Source organism: Hipposideros armiger, unplaced genomic scaffold, assembly GCF_001890085.2.
Source record: "Hipposideros armiger isolate ML-2016 unplaced genomic scaffold, ASM189008v1 scaffold_295, whole genome shotgun sequence".
Classification (NCBI taxonomy): domain Eukaryota; kingdom Metazoa; phylum Chordata; class Mammalia; order Chiroptera; family Hipposideridae; genus Hipposideros; species Hipposideros armiger.
Window position 1 is genome coordinate 1,880,671 of NW_017731645.1, and position 16,616 is coordinate 1,897,286.

A 16,616-nucleotide genomic window follows, 5' to 3' on the forward strand; every position below is an offset into this window, starting at 1 on the left:
GGAAAGGGGGCCGCCCCCTCGCCCGTCACGCAACGCACGTTCGTGGGGAACCTGGCGCTAAACCATTCGTAGACGACCTGCTGCTTCTGGGTCGGGGTTTCGAACGTAGCAGAGCAGCTCCCTCGCTGCGATCTATTGAAAGTCAGCCCTCGACACAAGGGTTTGTAAAAAGTAAAAAAAAATTAAAAAAAAAAGAAAAAAAAACAACAACAAAAAAAACTAGTCCATGTGGCCGTTAAAACACGATACTTTATCACTGTTTCAATCTGCATTTTCCATTCAACATTTGTATTTGTTTGCTCATCTTTCTAGTGGGTATTTACCCCAGAATAACACCTGCACCGTTGGCCAATTTCCATTAAGTGGATGTGGACAGGTAAAAACTACTGATTAGAAACACCTCTTTTCCTATCAAAATGGATACTGCGTATCATAAAATTCCCCATGCTTTACATTTGCATAGAAATGCTATGGGAAACCACACAATCTCAATGACCCACGCGGCTGAAGTAACAAATTCCACTCAAGGTCCTTTGAGGAAGGGTTGGTTATAATAAGTGTCAACCAGAAGATCAAGGTTCTTTTGGAAAGACCAAAACTAAACAGCAACAAGTTTTTAAAGCCCTGGGAGGTGACGATTTTTCCACATGAGACATGAGGGCTGCACCTGCATGGCTCACCTCACCATGAACCCCTCACTGCCCTTTGGAAGATCAGGCCTAGAAGCACCGCCCACCCAGAGCCATCGCACTCCCTTGCATCCCGATCACCGCTCTACATGTATTTTCCACTAGGCGGAACCACAGGTTCTGAAAACACAGCAGTTTCCAGGCCTGCGGCCTCTTGGTGAATCAGGAAGCTTAGGGGACATTCCAGGACTAACGAGAGGCCCTGCCGGAGGGCAGGTCACCTGGAGGGGCGCCAATTAGAAATTATAAACTCATCAGGCGACAGAGGCCTGCTCACATGACCCTCGTCAAAATGACAAGATTCCTGTAAATGCTGCCCACATTCAGAGATACAAAATGCCAAGGAGGGAGATGAAGGATGCGTGGAAGAAGAGGACTCCACTGGGTTTGAGAAGAGATCTGAATGCAAGAAAGAAGGCCTCAGACACAGGGGCCGCATGTTCAAGGCCCCGAGATGACATGTCCCTGAGCACGGGGCGTCTGGGGAGCAGGAAACTGCCAGAGTGGACAGAGAAGGGAGCAGTCAGTGAGAGTGAGTGAGCGTGTGAGAACGAGTGTGTAACCATGTGGGTGATTGTGAGAATGGGTGAGTGTGTGAGCACAAGGATGAGTGTGTGCGAGTGAGAGGACAAGTGTGTGTGTGAGGGGTTTGAAAGCTGAGTGGAAAGTCCGCCCAGGAACCCAGGGAGGAATCCACGAGGAGTGCCCTGCCCCCTGCGTCTGGATGACTAACATGTTTCTGGAAGCTGAAGAGCAAGCCAGTCTGTCTGCAAAGGCAGGAAGTCACCTCTGCGGGCTGCTCTTCTGTGAGGAACAGAACGAGGAAGAGTCACATTTCCCCTGAACAACACGAGCGTATCCGTGTATTTCACGAAACCCAGACATGTGCTTCACCTCTCTGCTTTTCCATAATGTGTTGTCTGATGGATGTAGGAAAAGCTATAGTTCAACTGCTGCAGTACAGAATATGAATCACCTGGCAGTACTTAGGAACACAGGCTGGGAGCGCCCACCCTTCTCCAGTGGCTCAAAATTAGTCGTTTGGGCTGGGGATCTAGGTCAAGAATGCCTTCCTTACATTTTAAAGCTCCTGGGACTTACAGCTTCCACTTGGGATGAGGAAAACTGGAAAGGACATCAGTCTCGAATGCACGGGAGACCTGAGGTGACAGGGCCAACCTGAAACCCTTTGTTAGAGGCAGCTCCGAGGGGAGGGAGAGGCCACCACTGGGCAGGTGACACGATTCCAGCTTGATCCTAACTGCTGAAGGCCACGTGTGGGTGAGCCGGCGTAAGCCGTTTGAAATGCAGACACAGGGTGTGTGCAGCACACTCAGTGGGCTGGACAGCGTGTGCTCGCTGCAGAGACTGGGAGCCGGAGGGAACCCTTCCTGCAGGGCCGAGGCTGCAGAGGGAGCAGCTGCTGCTGGAAAGACAGACCTCCTTCTACTGCAAGAAACAGGAGCCCCGGGGAAGGGGCCCACTGCAGCTGGGGGACAGCGCCGGCTCCAGGACCCAGGACGGGCCAGGACAACGTGGGGCTCCCGTCCCCACCACTGTGACGGGGCAGGACTGTCCAAACTAGGAAAAGCTGTCAGACCACAGATCTGAGACACCCAGAGAAATCTACCAAGAACATGTAGAAATTCTAATCATACCTACATGTTCGTGGTCACATATGTACAGATGTATTATTGAATAATCTGCTTATACCATTTTCAAAGTATTTTCATATGAAATATATTTAAAAATAAACTCATACTTTTATTTCAATAAATGAATAAATAAATAAAACCCAGAGAAGACCCGGCAAGATGAACACCCCCAGAGCGCCCCGGTGACGTGATGTGAGGTGAGGGTCTGAGGCCTTACCCCGTCCGGCAGGCCCATGCGGACCTGTCTGCCCAGCCAGCCTCCCCGCCTCACTGCCACCTCCTATGCAGGGTCGTCGCAGCGGCTTCTAGGAGCCTTGCTCAAACACTGCAACCTTCCCTGCCCCGCTGCTCGCGGGGTCCATGTCTGACCCAGCTGGAACAGGAAAGGGAAGGACGAAGGGAAGGCAGGGGGGACAGGGGGCACTGGCAGCCAGGATTCTGGCACGTGGGCTGGAGGGTAGAGGGCGCTGGCCTCAGCGACAGAGAGGAGAGCAAAGGTGTGACAGCATGAGAGGCAGTCACATTCCAGTCTGTTCCTTACATTCAACTGCAGCCCCTGCATGGGTTTCGTGAGACACCAGTATATGCTGTTTTTATTTTTACATAAAGTCCCTCCTTTGCTTAAGGCACTTTCATCGGTGGAGTCCCAGCTAATGGGACTCAGTTTCTTGTCCCCATCATTCTAAAACGAAGATGATGTGGCTGCCACCATCTGTGGTCCAGACTCAGGAGGCATGTTCTCTGCTAGCTGAGCAACCCCTCAGGATAAACACTTTCAGAGCGAGCGCCCACCCCATCTCCTGGAGAGGTTCTGAAAGGGCCCCCTACACAGGCTCTAGTCCCATCGGTCCTCTTGGCCTTGCTCTGGAAGAGACCTGAGGGCTCTGAATCACCCCGGCGAGTGTCTGCCAGAGTGATTCCAGCTGCCAAGGCAGCATGAGCGAGCGGCCACCGAGTCCACGGACACGTCCAAAGTCCAATCCTGGCTTCTTCTGGCTTCTGCCAGAACCTGCATCCAAGCCTTGTGACCTCCTGTGTGGAGACCCCACCAGAATGCTAAACCGACATTTAGGAAAACATTTAATTTCTTAAAAATCTGAGGACTTGTACTTGCCCGGCATCATATTAAGTGTTTCACAGCCACTGATGTTTAATCTGTGAGGTAGGCATTACTGTAATCCCCATGTTACAGACGGGGAAACTGGGGCTTCGGTAAGTTGTTCAAAGCACACAGTGGGCAGAGAAAGAGCCAGGGGTGGAAAACCAGGCTGCCTGACACCTGTCTGTCATTTAGCCGTCATACTCAACTGCCTTCTAAAAAGTTCCCCAGAAGTTCATCATTTCAGAAATTATTTTAGCTTTTTTTAAAACAAGTAGCACATTGTCAAAAATAATCTAAACAAATCAACAAGCAGAAAAAGGTGTAAAAGCGCCTCTGACACAATGCTTCTAGATCATCTGGATAATAAAAAGAAAAAAAAAGAAAAAAAAAACCCCCGCAAATCTCTCTAGCTGTATTTTTCATGAGAAGGATGAGAAGGATTACTTGGCAGCCAGCACTGAATTCTGTTGTCATATTTTCCAGTAGAAAGTAACTGAAAAAAATTCCCTTCTCTCTGAGGCATGTTTGGTGATTTACCCACCATATAAGGAAATGAGTGATTCCACACTTTTCACAGCCTCATCCTTCTGAGCGCTGAAACCTCGTTTGGATGTTAATATTAATATTAATATTTTAAGGTGAGCACACCTATGGCAGGTCCACACTAAGTTTTGAGGAACATTTGGATTCTGTCACATTCTAAACTGAAAAAAGGCGGCCTTTAAATTCTTAAAAATTTCCTGTAAGTTAAAAATACTTAGCAATTTGCGAAAGATCAGTTTTTCATACCCGTTAATGAAGGAGCTTTCTTAAACATACTGGCTTTTAAACAATTTGTATGTGGGAAAAAAAACATGGATTTAAAATCATTTATGAATCTCTTCATTTGTCAAAATTTTAATAAATTTAACACAGAGGTCCTTTAATAGCTTTTGAATTTTACCATGTTTTGTGTACAGTGGTCCCCCTTATCTGTGGGGATCTGTGCCAAGCAGCCCTGTAGATGCCTGAAACCTCGGATAGTACTGAACCCTGCATACACTATGCTTTTTCCTATATGTACACACCTATGATAAATTTATCAGTTAGGCACAGAGAGGGATTAACAATAATAGCTAATAACAAAACAGAGTAATTGTAACAAAAGGAGTCACTTGAACACAAGCACTGTGACACAGCGACAGTCCATCTGATAACCAGCCTGGGTACTGAGTGACTAACGGGGGGAGCGGGTGCAGCGTGGCCTGGACAAGGGGGACGGGCAGGACAGCACAAGGTTTCACTGCTTGCTGCTCAGGAAGGCACGCAACTTAAAATTTACGAATTGTTTATTTCTGGCATTTTCCATTTAATGTTTTCAGATCACGGTTGACCACGGGTCACTGAAACTGCGGAAAGCAAAACCGTGGAGAAAGGGAGACTACTGTGTTAAAATACATTCAAAATATGCCCATTATTTAAGCAATAAAAAGCAAATGAGAATAATGTCAGTGGTAACAGCAAGTGATGACACTTAATTCTTCTGTTTTTATACAAAACAGTACCACTTGTAGTTTGGTCTAGATAAATCCACATTTTAAAAGTCCAACAACAGTAATTTGTATTAAGCTATTTGAATCAATAAATATTCCCATTTTATAATGTATATGATGTTAATGGCACCTCTGGAAAGGGTACATCAAAGATTATAAAAATGGCATATCATGGAGAGGTATTTGAGAAACAGATCAATTCATTCCTCAGACACTGAACTGTATGGAGACAGGCGGTGTGGCTTTCTAAGAGTTAGCGAGGAGGGTGCTCCAGCCCACAGGCCAGTCTGGGTGCCATGGGAGTGAGAAGGAAGCCTGTCCCCTGTCCTGGGACAGGGTGACACAAAGGGCTCAAGACAGCATTCTGGGAAAAGGAAAAGGTGAGGGGTGATGGGTCAGTGCCATCCCCAGATTGTAACTCTTCCCCGTGGTTGCCATGGTTGGCACTTGGGATGCTCACGGGGCAATGCCAGGAAATGAGGCTGGGGAGAGAACGATGACTGTGCAGTGAGAGATGGCCGACCTCTGGAGGGTCAGTTAGCACCTTGGGAAGATCCCTAGTGGTGAGGTCTCCGGAGGACAGAAGCAAGGCAGGACGCCAGTCAGGGGCTGCAGGAGCTGACATGAGCAGGAGCCACCAGGTAAGGGGAGAAGGCCCAGGGAAAGGGAGGGGCCTCAGGAAGAGAAGCCAAGGTGAGGGGGGGGCGATTCTAGGCTCAAATGGTATTTTTGTTGCCTTACTTTTGTGGCTAATAACTACTGACTACTTATAACAAAACTGGAATAATATATGTACGTAACAATGTGAAATGATAACCTTTTTTATGGTTTATCCAAGTGTTGGAATATAATTCAGTCAAAACATCTTTACGACTTAAAAGCCTCATGCATAGCTGCACAGACCCCACATGGAATGATGGCTGTCTCTGTGTGTCGGGGGGAGTGAGGGGATGGGGGTGGGTCCTACAGGGGGACAGCAGGAGGGTTGTACGGCGAGAGCAGCAGCTCTGGCAGGCCAGCCTAGTCCAGGAGGGGCTCCTAGCCTCACTGGTTTTGTGACTGGGACAAATGAGGCTCTCAGTTCCTGGTCAGTGACATAAACCACGTCGCATTTAGCTACAGAGGTGTGAGGGGTAAACGAGCAAATATCTATAAATACTCAGTGATAGGTACTAAATGTCAATTACAAACCTACACTTAAAAAAAGGCTGTTCCCAAAATTTCTGTAACAAACGTAGCATTTTTATAGTCAGGAAGAAAAGTTGTCTATCCCAGGAAATGGAACCGTCCGTCAGGGTCTAAAGAAGCATGAGCACACCCAGGATTCACACGCAGGAAGGTAGGCGGCCACACACGGAGGGCGCTGCCTCTCCCTTTAGAGCCCTTTCATCTGGTCGTATTCTCCTGGGTGAACAGGAAGGTAAGGCAAAAGGCACAGCAACTTACCGGCTTCCTGAGGAAGAAGATAGACAGGGCTCCCACTAGGGGCATGTCTCCGATCAGCGGTTCCAGGATCACCCGCATCGTACCATGAATCTATATTCAAAGGGGAAACCAAACCATGTCACAGCCAGTCGCTCCGAAGGCCACTCGCTGATACGAGCAGACACTTGCCTGCCTGAGCGACCTCTACGCATCTGGTCTCTCAAGTCTAACCTCCCGAGAAAAACGGAGCTTTAAACACATTCCGACTTCATACAAACTTCACAATTTTCTTTCTGACCAGAACACTGAGCATTTTAGAAGACAGTGAAATTAAAAGAAACCTTACCTGTATACTCTGCACACCGGCTCTACAAAAATATCGCTTGATCTCCAAATCAATCTCACAATTTCCTACAAAACTAGCAAAGAAAAAGTTCTGTGTTACATTCTCTTAATCATCATTACCAGACACACCATCTGAAGAAAACGACAGTAAAGCAGCCCAAGCTGTCGGCAGAGCTGTGCACTATGGCCCGGTCGGAGCGTCTCACTGCCAGGGTTGCAGCGGTCTCAGACGGGGAGGCCCACTGCAGACTTAACTGTTACCAGTGCCATTTTCCAAAGGACAATGCTGGAGCAGTGTCATGATGGAATGTAGTTTTCATCTGTTTTATAAACACCTGTGTTTGTTTAAAACATAATCAAGTCTAGATATATTTCGCCACCAGTAAATTTTGCGCCCATGCTCCCCAGTCCTGAGAAAACTAGAACTCCAGCATTCTGTGATATGAAAGGTTAGGAATGGCGTGTCTGTCTGAAGCATCATGTGACTCAATGATCAAGTCATTTCAATCAATATGAAACAAACATGAATGTTGTAGGATGCTGAATGCAAGGCTTGCATCTATTCTGAATACAAACGTGAAGTGTCAGCTAGGCTTTGGGTGGGAGCTGTCTGAGCTGACCCCTCACCCTTGACTCCAGGTGAAAGATGTCACACTCCTGCTTGAGAATATGTGCGGGCAGCTCGACAAACGCTGGAGAGAGTGTCTAGGCACACGAGCGAAATATTCACAAAAGCATCTGGGAGGAAATCCTTCCAATGTTTACTGTCCTGCTGTTAAGGTTCTTCTCACGAAGCATGATTCTCTAGTTGGTAAAAATCACCAAAAATCTGTTAGGAAACCATCTTGAAACTTTCCTGTTCTTCACCCTAAGACTCGATCATTTTATTTCTTATCGTCTTTCAATCACTCCTTCCCCATCTCTACTGCCAAGCACCTAGGTAAGGTCCTCGTCTGGAATACACCAAAAGGTAGGATGCAGGTGTTCTCAGACTTGCACATCTGAGCAGCACAATGTGCACCTGTCGATATGACTAAAACCAGGTGTGTCAAACTGCACCTGCGGAATGGCTCCCATGAGCTGACTCATTCAAATGTTTGTGTAACGAACACATGTGAGTTCCTCCCTCGGGACAGGAACAGAACAGGTTCCCTCCTCATGAAGCTCACAGCAGCCAGGCGGACAGCCCTTCCAGGGCACAGCTGAACTAAAGACATTGTGGGGCTTCCTCTTCTGTTCCTCTGACAAGTGCTCACAACAATGCCAAATGTTTTTGTTGTTGTTGTTGTTTGTTTTTAGATTTTTTTTATTGGGGAGTTGGGGGAGAGGAACAGCGCTGGGGAATCAGGGAAGGGGAACAGACAAGTTGCTGTCCTTTTGTTCTTCAGTCTAATTGTGGAGGACATTGCTTCACTGGCCCATGTTGGTATTATCATTGGGCTCTTCCCGGGTGAGGCAGATCAGTCGCTGGCCTCTGGACAGCGCTCATGGCGGCTCTTGGCTGCTGGCCGCTCACGCTGGCTGCCGGCCACACACGGTAGCTTATGGCAGCCCACTGCAGCAGGAACTGCAGCCTACGCCATCACTGGCAACTCACAGCAGCCCAGCTCCAGGTCGAGCTGTTGTTCACCATCTTAGCTGTAGAGGGCGCAGTCCACTGGTCCTCATGTGGAATCCGAACCGGAGCCCTACTGCTCAGAGCTGGCGTCCCAAGCCAGCTCTTAACCAATGTGCCACTCAGCCAGCCCGTGCCAAATGTTTTAATGATGCAGATTTTTACACGTGCGATTATAGACAGTCTATGCCCTCCTCTAAAATGAAGGTAATTAGTACCAACTATGTCCATTTACTATGTCAACACACTTTAGAAACTCAAAAGATGTTAGAAAATAAAATGCTCCTCAATCGAGGATCAAAAAAAGAAACAAAACTGAGCCGTGTCCATCAGTCAACACAGTTCCACAGTCACCCTATATACACAGCCGCACATCAGGCCTCACACGGGTGCAAGGAGCCGTGAGCAAGTTCACAAAGAATGAGGACAAGATACAAAGAAAACCGCCTTTTTTATGCTAGCCATGGCATCTGGCAGAACCTCAGTTTACTTTTTTCCAATTGTTTCATTGTGATAAAATATACACAACAAAAAACGAACCATTTTTAAGTGTACAGCTCGGTGGGATCGGGCAAGGTAACGCTGTTGTTCAGGCATCACCATGGGTGCACAGGTATCTCTGAGGCCTTATTTTCAATTCTTCTGGGTACATACCCGTAAGTAGGGCTGCTGGGCCGTGGGATAATTCTATGTTTAAGTTCCTGAGGAGCCTCCAGTTTTCCACAGCTGCTGCACCGTTTTACATCCCCACCCACAGTGCACAGGGTCCCAATGTCTCCACATCCTCACCATCACTTGCTCTTGTTGTTAACAGTGACCATCCTGCTGGGTGTGAGGCGGTACGCCTCTGTGGTTTTGATCTGCATCTCCCGGATTATTAGTGAGGCTGAGCATCTTTCCATGTGCCTATCGTCCATCTGCGTATCGTCTTTGGAGACAGGTCTATTCAAGCCCTTCGCCCATGTTTCAATCAGGTTATTCTGTTTTGTTGTTGTTGAGTTATAGGAGTTCTCCATATAAGATAGAGATCAGCCCCTTAGCAGATACATGATTACGTGGGTTGCACTGATTCTTCAGATTGCTTTCAGTGTTGACATCTAACAGTGTTAGGTCTTCCAAACCATGAACATGAAATGTCTTTCCATTTATTTATGGCGTCTTTAATTTCCCACAGCAATACTTTGTAGTTTTCACTGTATGAGTCTGTCACGTCCTTTGTTAATTTCTAAGTATTTCATTCTTTTTTTATTCACTATAAGTGAAACTGTGTTCTTAATTTCCATTTTGGATTGATCTTTCTTAGTGTATAGAATGTAACTGATTTTTTTGTGTTGATTTTTTATTGTTACTTTGCTGACTTCATCAGTTCTAAGAGGATTTTTTTGTGGAATCTTCAGGGTTTTCTATATAGAAGTTCGTATCATCTGTGAACAGACATATTGTCGCTTCTTCCTTTCCAACCTAGATGTCTCTTATTCCTTTTTTTTCTTACCTAATTTGCCTTAAAGTACCCTGTTGAATAGAAGTGGTGAGAGCGGGCATCTTCGCCTTGTTCTTGATTTTAGAGGAAAAGCTTTCAGTCTTTCAGTGAGGATATCTGTTGTTTCTCATATATGCCTTTTTTTATGAAATAGTTTCCTTTTTTCTAAGTTTAAGTGTTGTTATCATGAAACAAGTGTTGAATTTTGTCAAATGCTTTGGCTGCATCAACTGGGATGATCATGTGGTTTTCTTCATTCTATTAACAGTGACATGTTTTCATGTTGAACAATCCCTGCACCCCAGGAATGAATCCCGCTTGGTCATGGTGTTTGATCCTTTCAACACGTTGCTGAAATTAGTTTGCTAGTACAGTGATGCCTAGGTTTGCAAGTATAATTCATTCCGGAAACAAACTACTCGTATTGCAAGATATCACTCGTTTACCACGTTAAAATGTATTAGAAATGTTTGCTCGTCTTGCGGAACACTCACAAACCACATTGCTCGCAATCCAAGGTTTTACTGTATTTTGTTGAGGACTTTGGCATCAATGGTTGTGATACTTGTCTACAGTTTTATTTCACATTTTAAGAATGGCAATTATCTAGACTAGTAGGAGCTGAGACCCAGAAAGTAAATAAAAATGGGTCTTCATCAAGAATTTGGTCAAATCCGACCAAACAGCAGGGAAGAAATGTGCTCATTATACTCTCCACCTCATGGTCATCGCTAACTGACATCACACACCACTACCGATGACAGCTGCAACACAAATACGAACTTACCTAATCTGAAGGTCCAAAATGATTTGCCTTTTGTCCACATTTTCAGTATACACCTTAACACCATTGATCCTGAGGGGCTGAAACAAGAAGTGGCTTACTTTAAAATGTAGGGACGTTCAAAGAAAAAAGAAATAAAACACCAAACCTTGCAATATGGCACAGAGCTGAAGAGAACAAGCTTTAGCATCAGGAATGAAAATTCTGCTTTCACAGTGCACTAGCTGCTTCACTTCTGGCGTATTATTTAACCTCTGTTCCTCAGCCTTGTCATCTGTGAGATGATGACAGCAATGGTGTCGCTCTCACGAGGTTACTGTGGAGCCACAGGACACAAGGAGCGTGGAGAGCTTCACACACTGGGGGACCCACTAGTGACACAAATGACACGTGCTGCTGTCAGCACGTGGGGCTGTCAGTCACAGGCTTTGCTCCTTCCCAAGCCCCTCAGCCCTTGTCTCATCCAATTTCCTTTCCCTCTGCTCTATCCTGACTCCACTGTTTGAAACATAGCCTTTCATTTTTTTATGTCTTGTAAGTTTTCATTTCTTACTATTTTCACAAAAATGGAACTTCTGAGTGAATCAAAAACACTAGCTGGAGATATAATTTATAATTTCAACACCTAATACATGACATAGGGTCTGACTCAAGTCACTCTGTAAAAAGAAAAGGCAGATTACAATAAATGTTATATTTCAAGGGCCCGCTTATAACATCGTTTCAAAACCTGTTCCCAGGGCCGGCCAAGTGGCTCAGTTGGTTAAGAGCTCGCTCAAGAGTTTGAGCTCTGAGCAACAGCGGTTCGAGTCCAGCCCGAGCTGAGCAGCCGCTGAGCTGCCAACAGGTAGCAGGATGGCTCAGCTTTAAAAAAACCCAAAAAAAACCTGTTCCCATTCATGAATCTGAGATCCAGTCTAAGAAAGTTCTCAACATCAATCTGAGCATTAAAAACTCAAGCTGAAGGAATCCCTGCCTTTTAGTCACTACTGCTTACTTGGACAAGTAAGGGTGTCCTTACCTGGACAGTCTGGGTGTCCTGAGATCTCACCCTCAACAAGCTGCAGGATCACACTCCATGTCTTTCCCTGGGAGGCTGCGATCCCTACTATTCCAGGTCTCCAGGCTTCCCTGATGGGACCAGCTCAGACAGGACCGACCGATGACCACAAAGGGTATGGTCAGCTCACTACATGGACACGTGAAGGTGGGCACAGGCTCAGTGCCTTCGATAAATGTGTGCTTCGATAACGCGTCCTTCCTTCTCTTAGAAGGCAGACTGGAAGCAGGGAGGCCAGCCCCATTCCAGATAACCAGGCAGCACTAAGGAGGGGCCCCCCTGAGGGTGCTGAGGAATGCAGTTCGGACACCCCGCGTGGACAAAGCCCGGGGCTCTGCAGGCCCTTGTGTCCGCTGGCACCTGGAAGGTGTCCGTGCCATCGATACAACGCACCTTCACTGAACCAGTGCTCAGTGTTCGCCAGCCAGTGAGGTGCTCCGTGAGTTAAAGCCTGTGACCAACGTGAACATAATGGTCGTAAAGCAAACCAGCTCAGAATTCTCGGCCTCCACCAGCAGGAGCAGGAGCAAGCCGACATTAGGGGCCTGCAGGCTAAAGCTGCCCTTTGGCTAAGGATGGTTTTCACATTGTTTAAGGTTGTAAAAGTAGCGGGGTTGGAGGGAAAATATGCGTGAAAAGAACATGCAGGGGAAGATTTTAAGCGGCTGTCAAGATGGAAATATTTACTATCCTGAGCCCTGCATCATGTCCACACTGCTTGTAAGCCATCTGCTGCCGTCTTGGCTACAGAAGGAAATAGTGAGGGCACCTGTGCACTCACCCCTGCTGGCACTGGGAGGCCTCCCGGTACGAGGACACAGCCAGCACGGCACAGCCACGCTCGAGTGTGCCTCCTGCCCAGGGGTAACTGCAGGCAACACGAGCACTGGGCACAGAGATCGCCTTCCACCGGGGAAGGTGGCCAGGGGAGTGCGGGTGGGACCGGAAAGGACCCGCCAGGACAAACACGACACAGCAACCAGGTCTCACACTCCTCAGCCACGTCCATGAAAACCCCACCGGGTTGAAGCAGAGACATCAGAGCCACAAGGCACAGTGGCTATCTGGCTCTGCTGTACGAGCACCAACTGCCTGTCAGCTGGCGGGAGAGGGGGGCCTGTTGTTCAAGTGCTGGGCTCTGCAAATGTATTAGGTCCATGAAACAATGTTACCTTGGAAACTAATACAATGTTTTCCTGTCAATCACACCTCAGTAAAAAAAGTTACCTTAAACTGTTGCTAATTATAATCAACAGTGACTTAAAAAATTAAGAAAGGAAATGCCATGACTAACTCAGATGTAGCCCTGATACTCCCACCAGAAGTGCGACTAGGAATAGAAGTTTTCCTTGGCACATATGGGCAGACCGTGCCCACGCTGCGGCTGTGGTCCAGACCGATGCCGCAATACAGTGAGTCGCATGAAGGTTGGGTCTCCCAGTGCCTCTAAAAGTTATGTTTATACTATACTGTAGTCTGTTAAGTGTGCAATAGCACATATCTATAAAACAATGTACAACCTTAATTTAAAAATACTTTATTGCAAAAAGGTACTTTATTGCTAAAAATTGCTAACCACCATCCTAGCCTGTTGATAAAATGGTGCCAATGGACTTGCTCGATGAAGGGTTGCCACAAACCTTCAATTTGTAATAAAAATGCACTATCTGTGAAGCACAATAAAATGAGGTATGCCTGTCACATAATCCCAGTAACAAATCTACCTTTCCGTCACCTATGGAATTAAGGCGATGCATACATAACTGGCACTGGAGTCCTCAGTTGTGGTTGCCGTAAGCATCTTTGTCCATTACTGAACCTTTCGTGTGAGTTCACATATCAGCCTCCCTTTCCAACCAAACAGATTGCTGAAAACTGTACAGAGGTAATTCTGACAGAAGGGTGTAGGGTAGAAAGACGCGCTGGAACTAGGGGAAACCCCCCAATGAACCTGAACTGGCCGGGAGACCACAGTGAAGGGAAGAGGCGCCTGACAGACAAGGCGAGGGCATCGCACGTAGTGGTGGACCCTGGGAGGAGCTGCAGAGACCCGCTAGACCTTCCCAGGGGGCAAGGTTCTCCAGACAATAACCTGGGGTGGTTTACCATGCCATCTGAAGTCTCCACAGCAATCCCACCATGTACACAAGCAGGGGTACTTAGAAGCAACTGACCTGCTGACCCATGTCGACTTTTGTGAAGCTAAAGGTACTGAGGTGGGTGTTTGCTCCCCGCACAGCTGGCTCTATGGTTTCTCGAAACAACTTCTCTATAAATTGGCAAATGAAAGGCCACATATGTTTTACAGTCTGGAAAAGACAAAGAACTCATGTTAAACAAAATGCTGTAACACACAATGTACTTAAATCATAATGAAAAATTATGTCCCTACAGTTTACCAGAATTTTTGAAAATTAAAGGGGGGGGTCCTTTTTGTTATGCAAAATCTACATGATTTTAAATTTGAAAATGTTTTATAAACTACTGATTAACCAACATGTTGCAGGAATTAGTTATTCTGGTTAAATGTTCTATTGAGGCATGTCAGCCCATTTAATGACTGCTAAAAAAAAAATCAGAAAACCTGTGGTTTCAACTCATTGCTAAAAGCCTTCTACAACTGCACCACCTCAGTCGGCGGGCCCAGGGTCAGGCGGTCATCACCCACATGACATCACTCCACAGCTCTCAGGACACGTAAGATGTGGAGATGCAAGATGTGCTGCAAAGGGCACTGAGCTAAAATCATAGCCTTTAAAGGAAAAATTGATGATGATTATCTACACTAGGTTTCTGGGGAGTTATTCCCCTCTTCATCATAACGCTCCCCAAATCTTGGCTTAACGACTATTACATCGTAGATGTGAGCAGTAGCTGCTCAGGAAAGAAGGCAGAGGCCGAAGATGCAGCCATGAATACCTCCTTAATTTTCCCATGGCGGAGACCCAGGTTTCATTGGGTGAAAAAGCAAACTAACATATCATTTATGACTGAGTTCTTATGGGAGCAGAAGCCAACCACCAAGTCCAAATGAGTTCACAGTGTCAACATCCCAACTCCCAAATATGGAGAGATGGCACCTCCTCCCCCACTTCCCAGGATGCCTGGTATTCAGTGCTCTGCACTCTTACCTTATTTAGCCATTCTGCTCTTTCAGTGTCTGGAAAATGGACCTAAGAGAAAAATACACATGTGACGTTCTGATTCCAGTCACGTAGGCCACTGCTATTCTCACTGTAGGCCTACTGTGCACACTACGCTGCTTTGGAACACTCGGCGCTGACGCTTGGCAAATGGACTGTGGCCCTCCAGCTTTACACGCTGAGGACACTTGAAAGCAGAAACGTCTAATGTCAACAGATGTTACAGCCCCTCCCTACATCCCCCTGCCCAGAGGACACTAGCTAGAATCTGGACTCTGCACTGTCATCATGGACCCCAGAGACCTAGACACAAAGCCTTTGAAACCCCGCCTTTTCCTTGTCTTCCTCTGTGGCCCAAAGCAGCTCCAGACGCCTTCCCTGTCTGGCTCCTCTCCACACTGTCCCCCGCCTTCCCCCCACCCCCATGAGTATTGTACTAGGCTTCTCCATGAGCAGGGCCTGTTCACTGGAGAAAACAAGTGTTTGCCAAGGATGAAAGAAACCTATTCAGAAAAAAGGTGGAAACGTATTTTCTTTACTGTTGAACTATAACCCCCTTGCAGAAGAGGGCTGAAGCTGTTTGGGGTAGGGAGCTCTCCTCCGAGAGCCTCAATCCTCAAAAAAGCATACAGGCCACAGCAAGGTTCTGAAGCCACACTTCTGGTTTGGACGGACAGTGGGTCACAGGCAGTTCTGTCCTGGTGACTGATACGTGCTGAGAAATGTTCAGATGTTTAGAGCTGCCACACTTTCCTAAATAACACACGTACTGCAGCCAGTAAAAGACAAGCCCCCGCCCCACACTTGGCCTGAGAGGGGCTGATCTGGGAATATTATCACGGGGTGGTGTCCCAAGACGATGGTTCTGGAAAACTAACTCCACCTCACCTGCTGGGCGCCTACAGATGAAACACAGAATGGGACCCGGCAGCAGCCAGTTCCTGGTCAGAGAAGCCACAGCAGGCTCCATCCAAGCCCGCGTCCATGTCCGGTGCCTGAGCAGGCCGCACCCTACACCACAGGACGTGAAGTCCTTCACTTGCTTGAACCATGACGGTGAGCTAGGGTGAACTAAGTTTTCTAAGTTAGCTTGAATCCATCTGGGACAAAACTAAAGGGACGGTGGCCTTCTGGAATTGAGGGACAGAAACGCTTAGGAAGGCAGATTCGGGAAGACAAGCACCGCGGAAGCCCACTGTGACCTGAGTGGGGCTTCAGCGCTGGGAGAGATGCACGGTCCCGGGACAGGGCGTGTGGGGCTGGGGCGACGCTAAACCGGCCAGGCTAGGTCGCGAAATTAAGTACGTGCGATTCGTCTGCAGGGTGCAGCCCGCATTTCTCCCATTCTATCGATAGTAAGGCAGCTCAGCACTCTGAGTCAGGTCGGGGAAGCGACAGGGTTGCCGCTCCAGGGCACGTGAGTCTCAGAGAGGTGTTAACTGCGCTGGGAGGTGGCCTCCCCTTGTGCCCGGGTCCCTCTGAATCCAAGCAGCCACTGGTGGCGACAGAAGGACCACAGGCAGCAACGAGCACCCTCTCCTCGAGAGCACCGGGGACGCCCTCACTGCACACTACCCCTCCTTAGTCTCCGAGCCCGCGGCAGAGCCAAGGACTCTGCAGGCCCGGCTGTCTGGTGCTGCCGTGACTGCTGGCAGCACCACGAGCTGCCGGCTCCAGAACACAACCTCTTCCAGGGCCGCCTGACCGCTGACTCCTGTGTGCTCAGAGGGGTTTCCAGCTCAAGGCTCCAATCACGGCTCCTCCACAGAGGTGGGCTCTGCTGTCT

At 47.6% G+C, this 16,616-nt stretch overlaps 1 protein-coding gene across 6 annotated transcripts in view; it reads right to left on the minus strand.

The window, feature by feature from the left end:
* Positions 1-16,616, minus strand: part of ESYT2 (extended synaptotagmin 2) — a 65,507-nt gene that overhangs the window by 33,710 nt on the left and 15,181 nt on the right. For all 6 annotated transcript variants that reach the window (XM_019659104.1, XM_019659103.1, XM_019659105.1 and 3 more), the window contains exons 2-6: positions 14,819-14,860; positions 13,862-13,996; positions 10,631-10,707; positions 6,750-6,822; positions 6,425-6,514 (exon numbers count right to left, since the gene is read on the minus strand). In XM_019659104.1, the coding sequence (XP_019514649.1) occupies positions 6,425-6,514; positions 6,750-6,822; positions 10,631-10,707; positions 13,862-13,996; positions 14,819-14,860 (417 nt within the window). The remainder of the gene's footprint in view (positions 1-6,424; positions 6,515-6,749; positions 6,823-10,630; positions 10,708-13,861; positions 13,997-14,818; positions 14,861-16,616) is intronic.